The sequence below is a fragment of the Pezoporus occidentalis genome, unplaced genomic scaffold (assembly GCF_034315485.1).
Source record: "Pezoporus occidentalis ecotype Australia unplaced genomic scaffold, CSIRO_AGI_Poc_V1 ctg39, whole genome shotgun sequence".
In the NCBI taxonomy this organism is placed as follows: Eukaryota; Metazoa; Chordata; class Aves; order Psittaciformes; family Psittacidae; genus Pezoporus; species Pezoporus occidentalis.
Window position 1 is genome coordinate 3,379,016 of NW_026915713.1, and position 16,121 is coordinate 3,395,136.

General features: G+C 40.5%; 1 protein-coding gene across 1 annotated transcript; it reads left to right on the forward strand.

Moving 5' to 3' along the window:
- The first annotated feature begins 567 nt into the window (after window positions 1-567).
- On the forward strand, window positions 568-15,806 carry SERINC1 (serine incorporator 1). Its single transcript, XM_062632407.1, has 10 exons — window positions 568-702; window positions 5,797-5,958; window positions 7,310-7,503; window positions 10,525-10,604; window positions 10,774-10,911; window positions 11,850-12,019; window positions 12,277-12,367; window positions 13,470-13,611; window positions 13,730-13,957; window positions 14,173-15,806. The coding sequence occupies exons 1-10, from the start codon at window positions 664-666 to the stop codon at window positions 14,309-14,311; spliced, it is 1,383 nt and encodes a 460-aa protein (XP_062488391.1). The 5' UTR covers window positions 568-663; the 3' UTR covers window positions 14,312-15,806.
- Window positions 15,807-16,121: the final 315 nt, after the last annotated feature.

Sequence of the window (16,121 nt, forward strand, 5' to 3'; positions counted from 1 at the left end):
GCTTTTGGGGTTTTAAAACACATTTGACATATGAAATGGTTTTGTTTTTCAGCTGAGCCAGTATCCTTGGTATCACTATGTCTATAATATAAACATATAAAATATATAATTATGTAAAGTGTACATTTTCTGTTCCATGATTACTGATGTTTTTTTAAAGATTTTTTAGGTATACTTTTTTTTTTTTTTTTTTGACTATTTTCTGTTTTGGACTGTGTTCACCTTCTATTTAGCACCACCATGGCAGTCCTGCATGGTTTTATACATTTTATATGGGATGCAGTCCGTAATGCCCGCTAGCACCACTCAGCCCCTCACCCATCTCCAGCCCATCAGCCGATTTCGGGAGGTGCCGGGAAGCGCCGGCTTTGGGTACTCGTGGAAAGCACGGGAGCGGCACAACCACCTCATCCCCATGACCGGTAACCCAAGCGCAACGAGGGCACGGAGCCTTGTGCCCGCCTGTTGGGGGCGCTCCGGCTGCGCGACCCCGCGGAGCAGCTCAGGCCCCGCCCCACCATCGCCACCTCCCTTCCTCCTCCGGAAGTGACGTTGGCGCTGCGTCAGCGCAGCAGGAAGCGCTTCTGGGAGCGGTAAACAACCTTGTCGAGAGATAGTTGCCGTCGCGCTTCCATCTTTGAGGCGCCGGAGCTCGCCGCCACCATGGGCGGCGTCCTGGGCCTCTGCTCCATGGCGAGCTGGGTAAGGCGGGGGCTGGCGGGCGGTGCGGCGGTTCCCTGCATCTCCGTGCCCATCGCAGGCCCCAGGCAGGCGGCCGGTGCTGCTCCTTCTCCCCCTCCTCCCCCTCCTCGTCCCGTGCCTCCCCCGTAGCCTCACCGGGCCTTTGTCTTCCAGGGGCGGGCGCGTCTGTGGCGCTGCCTTCCCGCCTCCTCCAGCGTGGGCCGTGGGCGCTCTCCCCCTTCCCGCCCCGTGAGGCAGCCGCTCCGCTGGGACAGGGCTCGTTCAGCGCAGGCTGGGGGAGGCGGGCCCAAAGAAGGTGGTGGGGGGGGGGGGGGAACGGGGACGGACGGACTGACAAGATCGCGGTGGTTCCCTCCCCCGCTGGGCTTTTTCAGGGATCCGCCGAAGCCGAGTGAGGAGCTTTGTACTTCACCAGACAGGCCGGCCTGCAGCGCTGCTGGTCGCTGCTTGATTCGCGTAACGGTGTGGGAGGTGTCACTGTCCACTGAGCTCCCTCGCACCAAACGTATAAAGGAGTCAAAATCTAATTAAATGCTTAGGAATTCGGTGTTTCTTTACGGAAAAATAAACCGTGTATGTTTCCCTGATCCTAGTGATTGCATTTAATGCCTCTTTTTTACGGCTTTGTCTTGAGCAGCTCCACCCTTCATAGTATCTTTGTCTTACTGAGCCATCATTTTCGCAGTGCTCAGTAGTCTGTGCTAATGTGTCGCCACCATGCTGAGCATCGTCAGGTGATTTTTCTTAATGGGAAACAGTAGTTCGATGTGGTTTTAAATTGTTTGCACTGTGCAGAACAGCACAGAAGTTGAAAGAGATCCTGCATAGCAGTCCTCATTTGAGGCGTTGCTATCTGATCCTTAAGTGATGACAGGTCATTCCAACTCTAGTGCCTGTGTAGATGCAGTCAGGTGGATTATGAATCTTCAGAGTTCTGTCTTAGAAATGTCAGTGCAATTGTGAAAACCTGAATTTACCAAATCAAAAATATTGTACTATACCTGGATTAAATGAAATTATGCGTATTCAAACAGTTCCTACATGCTGGTCTAACAAAGCCTCATACTGATTCAAACCTCAGTATTTGTGCTGCCAAAATATATGGATTTTGGTTCCTGTAGTATAGAGTGATATTTAATTACAGAGATGATACTTAACTCCTTAGTCTCCTGTCTGAATTCTGTTAAGTGATGGGTAAATTTGTATGAGCTAAGCTTCCTGGCTGATATGCATGTAATAAGTGACTAGAACACTGATAATATCCCATTAAGGAAGTACTGTCAGTGTTCATTTTGCTTTAATTAACATTTAAAATGCTACTTAATGGATTAGCCAGTTAGACTTTTAATTACTAGCTGAATATAGTTAACGTTAGCATTTTTAATTATTGTCAAATACAAAGTGACAGTATGACTGTAGGTTTTAATTCACATACTTGAGTTAATACACGCTGCATTTTCAAGTGCATAAATGGCCATTTCTGATAACTGGCTGGTGTTTGTAGTTGCATGAAGAATCTCTGTTTACTTGCTCTTAGTTTTGAGTGTTTGCTTCTGTACAGAGAAATACATGTAGTAGTCTTTTAGCCAGAATGATTTACATGAGTATGTAATCTCGATTAAGTCAAGATTTACAGTGGGTAATACCTTCTTTTAAAATGCCCAAGCAAATTGGGGTTTCTTTCCACACTTAATACCACAGCTAAGCAGTACATAAAAACCTTGTGTATGATAGTTTTTACAGAAGTCTGTCTGCACTGGTCTCTAAGGCTATGTCAGTAAAGTGCCATTTGGGATGCAGAAAGCAAAGCAAATTGTGAGGGTGAGGCAGCGGGGGAACTAGAAGGAGCAGAGGTTGTGCTAGTGTGGACTGTCCATGGCCAGTAGAACTGCTCTGCTTTTGTCTGAGAAGATGCTGCTGTTGCTCTTTCTTCAGCTGTGTAGCTTTTGCAAGGCCACGTGTTGTGGCATGCAGAGCTGCTCTGAGTACCTGACCTTGTCATCTGGCCTCATACCCTTTATTCTGGGATTTTTTTTTTTTTTTGGTGTGGTGTTAGTGCTGGTTATAGCTCTGCCCTGCTCTGTGCTGAGCAGGCAGTGCTTCAGTTCAGTGCTTTTAAGAGCACATATGAGCATACCAGAGATGGGTAGTGGGATGGGGGAAAGGCCTTAAGAGCACTGTCATCTCACTAGAAGTCTTGACATTGATCCTGATTGGTCAGACAGTGCCATTTTCACGCTGCTGGGTCGTTCCTCTCTTGCTCTGTTCTCTGGAATAGCTCAGCTGCTGTTCTACTCACTTTAATATTCTTTAGCAAAGCAAAGATCTTGACTAAATTGGTTCTTTTAAGCACATTGTAGGGATGATGTAGCTAAAACCTGACTAGGCTCAGCGGGGGAGGGCTTAGTGTTTTTGTGAATCCTTAATTCAGTTTATAATCATGTAGTCATTACCCCAGTAAGAAGATTATATTTGATACTAAAACCCTGTTCTGTGTACCTCGGGGCAGTAACACTTGATTTTTAGTGGTTTTGTTGGCATTTCTCTTTTTCTACAGTATTCATCTTGTTATATGTTCCTCCTGCAATTCCCAGAGAGAATGAAGTGACTAGTTTAGCAGGCATGAATTAACTTGTCTGCCCAGCTGGCTGCTCCCAGAATAGGTGTGTGGGTCATTTTTTATTATTTCTGCCCTAGCAAGCACCACTGAGCTCCTTGTATCCCTGTGCGTTTTGGGGAAAAATGAGTTGGTAGGTACAAATGTTACTGGATGGTGGTTGTGACTTAGTAACTGTTGTCTGAGCTTCCTTACAAAACAATCTCAAAACTAATTGCAGGGTAACTCTTTGTGCGCATTTGTGACTAAGCTCAGTCTCACCTGGGGAGTTAAGCTTTGATTTCTGTGGTAGTATCTTACTTTTTGTACTGCAGGATTCTTGGTAGGAGGTATGGAATTCAGGAAGAAAGCAGCACAAACTGTCCTTGTCCTCTCTGCTGATAAACTCGCTTCTATGTGCTGAATGTTCTTTGCTTTCTGTTCTTTTGGAAGTCTGTTAGAAGTGGTTTTGCCAGTAGTATGATGACATTTGATTGGAATGGTATGTATTTTGTTCTTTCTTGCCTAAAGAAAGAGGGACTTGGACTATACCATGTTTCCTTGTAGAAGTGGCCAACTTGTATAAATAGTATCAGTAATCAGTAGGTGTCTCTTGTTGATGTGCATGGTCTCAGCTTGTAAGGATAAGCTTCTTGGTGGCAAAATGTTTTGGAAGCTGTTGTTGGAGCTCAGACACTTACATGAGTTGTATTGCCTCGTTCAAGGCATGTTGTCACCCAGTGAGGTGGAGACAGTCATCTTTATTTCATCCACTGCAAACCTCCCATGTCTCTCAAAACACACATTCCTCTGTGTGCATTTGGGAGGAAGTTGCTTGAATTATTTAAACACTTAACAAACAGTTTACAACTGGGATTCAGAAGAGAAGTGGCTTGTATACCAGCGAGTCCTTGCACCAAGTTTTCTGCAGCAGATGACCCTAAAGGTTATATTCTACTCCACCAAACTCAGCCTTTTATTCAACAGGATTTTTAAAAATATTAATGTAGAAAGAATTCGTTCAAGAAAGTAAGTTTTTGAATAGAGAATAGAAATACTCTTCACTAGAAGGGTTATTTGTGTGTGTTGAGGAACTGTTGGAATACATATAGTACTATAAAATCCTTATGCATCCTAAGCCAATATTTGCCATACATTTCTTGCGTACTAAACATAGGTGCCCTAATGTAGTTGCTTGCAGTTACAGAACAGCCTCAAAGGATCATCTGGTCCAACCTTCTGTGGGAAAGGGAGCCTTGATAAGATGAGCAAGCACCATGTTCAATCTCATCTTGAAAACCTTGTCATGAACTCTGCCACCTCCTTGGGGAAGTTGTTGCATTGTAAAATTCCTCTCCTGGAATCAGCATGCTCGTACTCTTTGTGCTATAATGATACTGAGTGGAGGAGGAAGTAAAAAAATGTCAACATAATATCTTTTACATATTGAAATAGTTATAATGAGAATCTGCCTAGTTTCACTTTTTTAGCAAGACAAATTCAGTACTGAAGTTTGCTTATTTAAAGATGATTCTGTAGCAAAGCGAGTGGAGATTCTTGGCTCCTCCATCCTCAGAGAGGAACACAAGTACAAAAAGAATGCAAGGAAATTATTTAAAAGACCTCAAGTGTGTGAGTCTGGTTGAACCTGTAAGAACGCATCATCTGTGCCTTTTCCTGAGGGCTTCTGCGGAGGCTGCTGGGAGTGTTGTGGCAGTTTGTCTGCTCTTCCTGTAAGCCCTGGGCCTTTCCTGGTAGCGGCACACTACTGGCCTTTTTAATTGTCATATGACTAAATCTTTAAGAACTTGTTCTGACACATGCCAGTCATGCTGCATGATTGACATGCACTGGTCATGTGGCTGTGTAACTAGTCATGTTTTGATGTGACTGACTGGGTGTCTTCACTGCTGTGATTAGCACCTATGGCTTTTGTCACATGGTGGAGGTGTCCTGTGGATGAGCTGGGGCAGAAGCTGGGTTCTGCTGCTGTCTGGTATCTATGTCAGGGTGATGTTTATGAATCCTCACCAGTGAGGATTGTGGCCCAGCTTGGCCAGATACTGGACATGTTTGTAGGTGGCAGTTGTGCTCAAATATTTTTTTTTTCTGGAGTATTTGTTTAATCTCTGCAGCTGTGGAAGGGAGGATGGAATTGTTAACTAAAAGCAATCCTTGCATCTCATTTAGCTGAAATTAAATAAAATTCAAGAGAACAAATGAGCCTGAATCCAGTCTTTATTTCCTGTGAATGGATAAATGATTACTTTTGACATAGCACTAATTTCACTGTGCAGTGGTGCATTAGGAAGTGCTGCCAAGATTGTGAGGGGGCTCTGTAAATGTGTTACAGTGACTTAGCCTGCACTAGTGATGGAATGCACAGGATGAGTAATTTTCCATCATAACTGCTGATGATCTGCACAGCCTGATTAAATGTTGAAATCTAGTGGTGCAAACGTTTTTAAAGAGTTTGTTGTATGTTCTGTTTCTGTCAGATACCATGTTTATGTGGAAGTGCGCCATGCCTGCTCTGCCGATGCTGCCCCAGCGGAAACAACTCCACCATAACTCGGCTCATATATGCATTCTTTTTACTTCTCGGCGTGAGCGTTGCCTGTGTGATGTTAATACCAGGCATGGAAGAGCAGCTGAAGAAGGTCAGGTTGCTTCTTTGCTAACATGTGTGGTAGAACAAATGTCATAGATAGTAGTAAATGACATCTTGAAAGTGTGAGTTTTATTTGGAAATAGGTCATTGAGCTGCCACCTGTGCTTCACAGTCACCATTAATTTGATTGTAGATCATATAAACAAAGAACTCATGGGACCATCACTGCATGGATGAGAAGTACTATTTAGAGATAAAGTTGCACCTCTTCCTTAACAGCTCAGAGGAGAAAAAAACCAAAATCTTGTATCAAACAAGAAAATGTAGTTTATGTATATGGAGTTTTAAATTATACATTATCAACATGCTTGTATTTGTGGCACTTGATTGGTTTTGGTTGCTGTTAATAAAATCAAAAAATAACCACAGTAGTTTCATTCTGCTATACTGATTAAAATTCTGTTTTAAAGTGTGCAAATGCATAACAAAAATACTTTTCATTAACGATAGTAGCATATTTTTCACTAAGGAAATGAGGAAGTGCTTATAGGATTTTACAGTTTATTAGTTATATGCAGATATGATAGTGCATGTAAAATTACTGAGTGATAATTTGAGTTATGGGAGTGCATATAAGTTCACTGAGCTTGGAATTCATGTGCTTTGTTTCTGTTAGTGTTTGATTTGCTGTTTTTATTTTGTTTGTAGGTGATATGAACTTCTGTTAGGCATGCTTTTGATTTTCTTCCCCTGAAATGATTAATCTGTAAATGGTTATTTTGGTGTGGTGTAGTGATTACATTAGAGTTTCTGTGAGAGCCATGTTAGTCGCCTAGGAAAGAAAATTAAATCCTTCTGGAGTATGATTTGACTTCAGAAAGATGTTGTTCATGTCCTGGTAGTGACTGGAAAGGATATTCTCAGCTGTTTTGTATGGAGGTTACAGATACTTCTAATTGATGTTGCTTTTTTGACGGGGAGGCTCTTTCTGTTTTAAAGAGAAGTAAGCAGGCTGCCTTCTCCTAGCTACCTGATTGTAGCTGTCAAATCAAATTTATTAAATTCCAGATCTTTTATTTATCTTCTGATTCAGATCAGCAAGTGAAAACTGTATTTCCATGAGAAGTTCTGAAATTGCTAATACCAACACACACACCCCCCGTTAATTAGACTTGGTTTTGTGTAGAATTTGCCTATGTGGGATTTTTTTTTTCCTTAAATGTTTTTAATATTCTAGTTAGACTGTAAATAACAGTACAGCCCTTCAGTATTATATTTTCTGACGATGATAGTTGCATAACGTTAAAATACTCATTAATGGTATATTAGTAAAGCATTAATACATACTTACTTGCAGGAGGCCTTTTGCAGATGACTGAAGTGTCTTGTATTTATCACAGATTCCTGGATTTTGTGATGGAGGTATGGGAACAACTATTCCTGGTGTGTACGGCCATGTGAATTGTGATGTACTAGTTGGTTACAAAGCTGTGTACCGTGTGTGCTTTGGTATGGCCATGTTCTTCCTCCTCTTCTCCTTATTGATGATCAAAGTGAAGAGCAGCAACGACCCAAGAGCAGCGGTGCACAATGGGTAAGATACAGACATGAGCAGTATGTGCATATGAGATAAAGCTACTGTGGAAATAAAGTCTGTGGCCAAGCACACTAGTCAAATATACTGTTCCACAAACAGGGTTGCATAGTAGCTAGAGGAGTGATGTTGCAGTAGAGGGCACTCAAAGTTCTTAGGCATGGCAGATTAATTTTTGTAAGAGGAAAAGATCCATTTTGACAATGGATAATCTGTCCAGAGGTTTTCCAAGATCAGAGGTTCTGCTTTTGTCCAGATATGACAAAATTCAGAGATGAATGATGGTACTAAGTTTCATTCCACTGAGATTTTTTCAACAAATTGAAAGATTAAAAAGCCTCATCTGTCCATCTGTAAGAGGAATTACACTCCTAACTTTGATGTTTGTAAAGGCTTGCACTTTTCTGAACAGTTTTATTTTGAAACTTATAACAATTTATGTATGTTTCTATGTAGATATATAACATATCTCTTCCCCCTCTGTTATCTTTTCTTCATTCTTCCCTCTGCATAAAGAAGTATGAGTTATGTATTAAATTTACTGGGAAGCTCAGAAATTATTCTTTGTATTGCATTATAGTTAGAATTATCAGATGGAAGATGAGTGGAATTGACATAAGTGGTAGTTTTTGTCCAGGCTCAGCTTATGTGTAACATAGCTTCTTGAACCAAGGAGATGTAAATAACTGTAATAGGGAATAGCACTAAAAAGTATAAAATTATTTATGGTGCCTAGTCTTGGTGGTCACAGTGATTGCTTAGACTACTTTTTCAAAATTATTATATTTAATGGAAGCTATGAACAGCTAAGCCATAAAAATGAAAATCAGTGTAATAAGATTAAACATTTCTAGCATGAAATGAGAAAAATCTTCAAATGATTGCTGTAGGGGAAAGGAAAATAAGACTGAGCAGAGTATTGCTTTGTTTGCTTCTTTTGTTTGTTTCGGTCTTAAAAAAGAGGCTGGGTACAATATTAAGATGCATTAGTAGCAGTAACTCAGATCAGCCTTTCCCTCCACCCTGCTTTGTTCAGAAGGGCATACTTGGTACATGCAAGAAAATAGTTCAGGTACATTCTACAGCAACACTTTGGGGTGGGTTTTTTGTTTGTTTTGTTTCGTTTTTTTAAACCTGAAAGTGCTTCTTAAGTGTTTGGGATTTTTTTGATGTCCTTGTCTGGGGTTGTGCTATCCAGTACAAATGTTGGTACTATTTATGCAACCTGTAGCAGTTTACTCTTAGCCAGTCTAGTGTCAGCACCAGGGTAGAGGGAAAAACAATACTGGTTACTGGTACAATACTTAATAATGTTACTTCCAACACTTCCGTAATAACTGGTTGCTCCAATACAGTAGCTTGATGAAAACCATGGCTTTTGATTTTTGAAATTGTATGTATCTTCTGTAATACTTCATGATGTCATCTTTCTGCCAGTGATTTGAAATGTTCAGAATATTGGGTTTTCCCATATATATGTACTAACTTTTCCGTACTCATGTGCAAGTTAAGCCTAGTTATGTGGTCTGGTGCCAGTGCTTGCTGCCTTGGCTTTAATGGCAGTACTCAAAATGGTTTCCAGCCTTGGGTTAATAGAAAAAAGTCAGTTATAATGTATTCACAGGGTTGTTGCTGGCTTGCACAGAATTCATACAGAATGTAGGTGGTGGTTCAGATGAGAAGTGCTTTCAGCTGTCACACATTATATGGGTAGAGTGTTAAGATCACTTTAAAAAGTCTGGAAATTAGAGATTAGATTTAATCAAAGTTGAACATGTTCCGATTTCTACAGTTGAGAATGAGAATTCAAAAAAATATATGGATTCAAAACCTAATTTTAGTGAGGCATATGCTACACCATGAATGTTGTTAATTCAGCCTTCAAAGTGGGTTTAGTCACTTCTCTGTGTCCCAGTGAATTAGTCCATTTCCCCTACATTCTTCACTCAGTCATCTCACATAGTTCCTCTCCACACAACTGGAATGTGTTTCTCTGGTCACCATCCCCTGATTGTAACAGCCGGAAGGACAGATTCCCCTTGCTCAAAGTATGAGGAAAGATGGGCAGGGATAGAAAACTGGAAAACCATCCATTGTGGAGTGTGGTACTTGTCTTTGTGTTATATTCAGTTTTGAAGTACATGTAGATGATACTGTGCCTATATCTGGAGCTGCCTGCCACTGTGATCAGAAAAAATCATCTTCAGCTTCTTGTAGTTTTGTTGGTGTAACTTTTTGATTAGAAGTTTACTATGCAGGGTGTATTTGTACACTGTCTGTATTTGGGGAGAGTTTAGTAAATCTTTAGTGGAAGATATTTCCTTGTCTGTTTTCTAGGAAACATCTGATCTGTTTTGTTTGTCCAAGACTCTATCTTTACTAGAAAAAAATAAAATTCAATGCTACTGCCCTGGAACGGGGACTTAGTTTGTTTGCGTCTATTCTGTGAAAGATAAATCCTTTGCTTTTGTTGCTGTGGTTAAACCTCAGCAGGTGTAGGCCTAAAAAGTCTGAATCCAGGGTTTTGTACATCTCTTCCGTGTAGGAAGTGAATTGAGACTGGTAGGGAACTCCAGCATAATGTTGTCTGTCATTGTGGGAACTGAACAGATCTTCTGACTTTTTGGTTTGATATTAAAAACAGGTAGGGATTTTTAACCTGTTTTTCTGATATGCAGGCAGCTCAGTGATGTCACTGTGCTAGGTAGAAACCTTCTTAAAAAAAAAAGCCCAACCAAACATAAATCCTCTCAGTTATCTTCACCCTGGCTTAATTTGTAATACGCGAATGAGATATCCCTGGGAAATGTGCCAAATTGTATGTCAGTCTAGCACAGTTCAAGCATAATAAGAACAAAAATCTTGGGCAGGTAAGAAGAGATTTATAACCTACTTCAAAAGACTTAAGAGTTGGGGGCTTTAATTCACTCATTCTTAAAGATGTGTATTTTGTTACTTTTAAGTTCTGGTGAATTAGATTAGACTTCAGCAGTGGCCTTACTTTTTTTAATTTCACTTTAGATTCTGGTTCTTCAAATTTGCAACAGCACTTGCAATTAGTGTTGGAGCTTTCTTCATACCCGAGGGACCATTTACAACTGGTAAGGGAATATTTTCTTTTGCTGTATCATGGTGCCATCATAAATGGGTTTAAAGTTAAACTAAGTGCATGCTGATGTCTTAGAGCTTTAATTGTAGCTGTCTTAACTATAGCACTTTTATTTGTTTAGAGACATATCTGTGGTTCTTCTTGTTTTCTTTCTCTTCTAGTGTGGTTTTATGTAGGTATGGCTGGAGCATTCTGCTTTATTCTTATTCAACTGGTCTTGCTTATTGACTTTGCCCACTCCTGGAATGAATCTTGGGTTGAAAAAATGGAGGAAGGGAACTCAAGATGCTGGTATGCAGGTAAAGGACTGGACCACAAGCAAGTTTTAGATTTAGTTGTGCATTATATTAAATCAGTTATTCACCAAGCAGTGCATTTTACAAGAGTGCAGAAGGGCTACGTCATGCATAAGTATCACTTTCTCAGATGGTGTAGTTCAGCTCTGTTGTGCTGTCCTTTTGATGTCAAGTTAAATAAGGGGGCAAGGGAGAGGGGCAACAATCTATCAGTAATAAGATCTAATTTCTGGGAGCAGAGTTTCAGTTCGTGATAGCAAAGAAGTGGCATTTGTAGGTGTTTTGGGGTTTGTCTTTTCTTTTTTTCAGCCATAACTTTTGTTATACCTTAGCACTGATTAAAACCAAACTGGCCTCTTACTGCTTCATGTGGAGCATAAATATCTCAAATAATTGTTTTTTACTTTCTGTCTGCCAGTCGGACATTCTTCAAATGTACATGCTGAGTGAAAGGCTGAGATGGTAAAGAAAATACATGTTAATTTTAATAAATCATTTCAGATGTGATAATTTAGGTATTTCAAAAGACAGCACGGCCTGTCTTTGTGCAGTGGCTGTTTTGCTGTTTAATGTTTTTAGCAAGATGGAATTTGGAAATAACATTTGGTTTTCTTTCTATTGGAGAAGTAGTTCTTCAGTTTCTTTTTTAAGCTTTTAGCCAGAGTGTGTGTAGTAGAACTTTGTTCCTTCACACTTGCTGCTCTTGGTTGCTCTTTGAGCACCAGAGAATCTAGTATGGCTTCAGGCTTCCCATTTATTGTGTTCGTTCTTTTTAACACATCAGAGTATTGAAAACTTACTTCCTTTGTGCTTCGGTGCCCAGAGCTGCTGTCTAATTGTGATTGTATGCCATATCCAAAACCTGAGAGTCATGTAATACTACTTCAATTCTAATACTTTCCATTATTAAGCAGCTTAACTCTTTTTGTGTCTCTTCACAGCACTGCTGTCAGCTACAGCTGTCAATTACCTGCTGTCTCTGGTAGCTATTGTCTTGTTTTATGTTTATTACACTCATCCGGAAGGCTGTTCTGAAAACAAGGCATTTATCAGTGTTAATATGCTGCTGTGTATTGGTGCTTCTGTCATGTCAATTCTGCCGAAGATTCAGGTATAGTTTTAATTCTTTTATCTACTAGATTTGTTTGGGGTATTTTTTTGCCTTTTGTTTTTTTTTTTGTTTGGTTTGTTTGTTTGTTTGTTTGTTTTTGGGGGGGGGGTTGGTTTTTGTTTGTTTCGTTTTTTTTTTGGGGGGGGGGTGGGGGTCTTATTATTAGTCCCAGGCACCTATTATATATAATAAAATATATAATTGTGCCTGAGAATTGTAATTGCCTAACTTTGCTGTTCCATGACTACTTTGCGTAGGAATCTCAGCCAAGATCTGGTTTGCTTCAGTCTTCTGTAATCACAGTTTATACCATGTATTTGACTTGGTCAGCTATGACCAATGAACCAGGTAAGTATAGGAGCAGTGTATGTTTTTTTGGATAACCAGTTTGGCAGTAGATTGTATTTTCACCATTTTGCAGGGCAGTATTTGAATGGGCTACTACCATGCGTGTAAGGTAGAGGCAGGAGTCATTACTTAGTGTTCTCTTCCCCCTCCCCAACTTTCTGTAATCATACTGAAGAAATAGTTCTTCCAAAGTAATGTGTTTTTCACTTGCTCTTATGTTTATCATATGGAAAAATTTTGATTTCTTACTGGCAGGACTGCAGTATTCTAAAGGTTAGATGTTGCAAGTTCCCACAGCTCTTCCCAGGTGTCTGGAAGGTTCATCTCCCCACCCAGTTTCAAGTTTCTTTCTGGTGACTGAGATGCTACTGATAATATTTTTCCAAACAGAGGATTTTAAATAATGTATTAATAAATGTTTTCAGTGCTGCTTGCATCTGAAAACAGCAGAGCATCTCTAAAAAAAAAACAGATTAAAAAAAAATGCAGAAATTCTGGTCGTTAAAATAAGCTGTCAAATATTGATTTTTGGTGTTTTTAATTGGGTCTCTAGTCCTTTTGTCTTTAATGATGGACAATCTTCTCTGCTTCTGTGTAATAGTACATATGAGTCATATCTAATTCCTGCAGTAATTATGGAGAAATAGGATGGTCTGCCGTTCTCAGCTGTTTCATCCATGTTATCTGTGGAGGCGGTGGATTGGGAACAGTTGGTAATATGAATCTGACTTTGAAGCGTTATTTTCCAACTCTGAGATGACTCTGGTACCCCATCTACAGAGTATATTGTTGTCAAACTTGTTTTCTAATGGTAAAATTTGTAAAGCTTAATATGCAGAGCGTTTTTATGTTGTGGTATCTAATTATGAGATGAAACAGTAATGCAGTTGATGCATATCTTCTATAAGTTTAAAATCCGTTTATCTGCTTGGAGAGACAGATTTTTATGTCACATACTTTCATTTGCCTGCTTTAGAGAGACTCAGTAGGTTAAAATCAGATTTAAAGGTTATTTTTTAACTCAAGACTGTCACAGTTCCTTTCTATTACCATGCATTCGATGTGGAAATGTACTGAAGTCCTAACGTAGTATCTCCCACAGACAGGCGCTGTAACCCAAGTTTGCTGAGCATCATTGGTTACAATAGCACCACCATTCCAACTGAAGGTCAGGTAGTTCAGTGGTGGGATGCACAAGGAATTGTAGGACTGGTTTTGTTTTTGCTCTGTGTTCTCTATTCAAGGTAAGCTTTTTAAAAAAACAAAAAAAATAAAAATTTCTGTTAACTTGTATTACTTCTCATTGCCAGACACTAAATTGTATTTGGGTAACTGTACTGTGTCCTTTCGTGTCAAATGCAGCATCCGAACATCCAACAACAGCCAAGTGAACAAGCTGATGCTGACCAGCGATGAATCAACACTGATAGAGGATGGAATGCCCAGGAGTGACAGCTCCCTTGATGATGGAGATGTTCACAGAGCCATAGATAATGAGAGGGATGGAGTTACTTACAGTTACTCCTTCTTTCATTTCATGCTTTTCCTGGCATCACTGTATATCATGATGACACTTACCAACTGGTACAGGTAGTTACATTTGATAACATGCTTTTCTAATAATAGTAATAATCATACAAGATGCTGTTAAGGAAAATTCTTGACCCCCAGGGTAGAAGTGTCCTTGGAGGTGTGGAGCTTAAGTGGAAATGACCTACTGTGCAAACAGAGCTGAAGTGTGGTATACTACATGTCTGTTCAAACAAAGATTGTAGATGTTCACTTTTCTTTTCCTTCTTTCACAGTCCGGATTCTTCTTATGAAACCATGACCAGCAAATGGCCATCTGTCTGGGTGAAGATATCTTCCAGCTGGATCGGCATTGTGCTGTATGTGTGGACCCTGGTTGCTCCACTGGTCCTCACAAACCGTGACTTTGACTAAGCCATGCTGCTCTCTGGGGAGACTCTGTTAGCTTTATTCACAGTGTCTTTGAGACAAACAGTATTCCAGATAGTAGTGCAGTTGTAAATATGTGTGTGTGCACGCACGTGCTGTCCATATAGGATACCCTGCTTTATTCTGCATGAGTACCTTGAATCACGTTTTTTGTCATTTCACTAGATGACTTTTTCTAGCTGAGCTCAGTGACAATTGCTGTCACAATGGTTTTCATAGGATTACTCCTAGATCAAGTGCTTTGGGAGCATTAGATGTAAGATCAAGACCCTTTGAAAGTAGGGTGGTGGTGTTTTTTTTGTCCATCTCAACTGCATTAAGTAGTTGTAGGAAAAAAAAGTGCAAGTGTTGTTAATTAGGCTAACAAACCAGTGTTTAGATCAGGCTGTGGCAGCAAAGGAGAGGCTGCCTTTGATTATCCCTGTTGCCTTGATTCCAAAGCAAGTCTTGAGTAAGCATTGTTAAAGTGGTGCATGTGGGGGGTTAGTGGGCATCCTGCAGCAGCATTTTGGCACTGGCAGCCTGACCCTTGTCTGTCCCAAGGGCAGCAGTACCTTTAGCAGAGATGGTAAATGAGGGAACTTGCACTTGAAGCTACAGAGGAGCTGATGTCCTCCCCTCCTGCGTGCTGCTGGGTCTGATGTGTGCCCTTGCAGAGCAGAGGGCAGATGCCCTGTTGAGAAGGGTCCTGGTATCACATGCTTAGAAGCTCATTTTTAAGGCATCTGTTTACAACGTGCATCTATGTATTATTACTATTTTTTAAAGTAGTTTAAACGGGATAGCTGTGCTGTAATTTATTGCTGTTTTGTGTGCCGCTTCCTTGGCTAAGCTACAATCACAAGAGTTTGCAAGGAGCAGAGTGGTGAAAACTGTGTGAGCCCTTTAGAGGCATTTTTGAGTATTGTGGTTAAACTAAAAAAGAAGCGGGGGAAAAGGGGTGCTGAAATTGCAGTAGCTGAAGGAGGTTTATATTAACTCAGGCTTCAGTAAGTGTCTCTTCATGTATTTGCAGCTCTGAATTTTGAAATCTTTTAATGTATTAGGTATTTTGCTTGTTGTTTGTTGCCAGAGATGGACTTGAGCATAGGGAGTCTAGATCTAGGCATGAGCTATTAATCCATTTGATTAAAATACCGTATAGTTCCTGTGCGGTTACAAAACCTTAAATGCTTTTGTGCTTGCTGCTTTGTAACTGAAGTATTTCTCAGTATTTCTGTTACTTGCTGCAACTTGAGGCTGGAGCAGCCTGGCTGGGGGTGATCCAGGGCCTTCAGCAGGCATCATGTTACTGTGGTGGTTATACTCCCTGTTGCCAATTATTCTCTAAGCTTTTAATTCTGCACCTGAACACTGACAGTTACAGCAGGAGTCTGAAATCTCAGACAAACTTGAGATTGTAATGGAAGGGTTAAGTAAAGGCTTGTAATAATTTGGAATATGTTGTTAACTTATTAATAAATAAATTTGGATGAAGATATCCAGTGGCTTGATGTCTCATATTACTGCAGGATGTGAACTGTGTGTGGTTTTGTGATGTATTCTCATCTTCTGTTCCCAGGGAGTGTTTTATGGCCCTTGTCATCACAGATGTCACAGCAGCAGCACTGCAGTATACACCTGCATACAGGGCAGGTACTGCTAAGCTCTTGGGGAGGTGTCCTGGGTTCAGCAGTAGCAGTCATTTTTCTCCTTCCTGGTAGCTGGTGCAGTGCTGTGTTTTGACTTTTGGCTCGGGAACAGAGCTGATAGCGATGTTTTGGTTTGGCCAAGGACTTTGTGAGCCTCGTGCTCT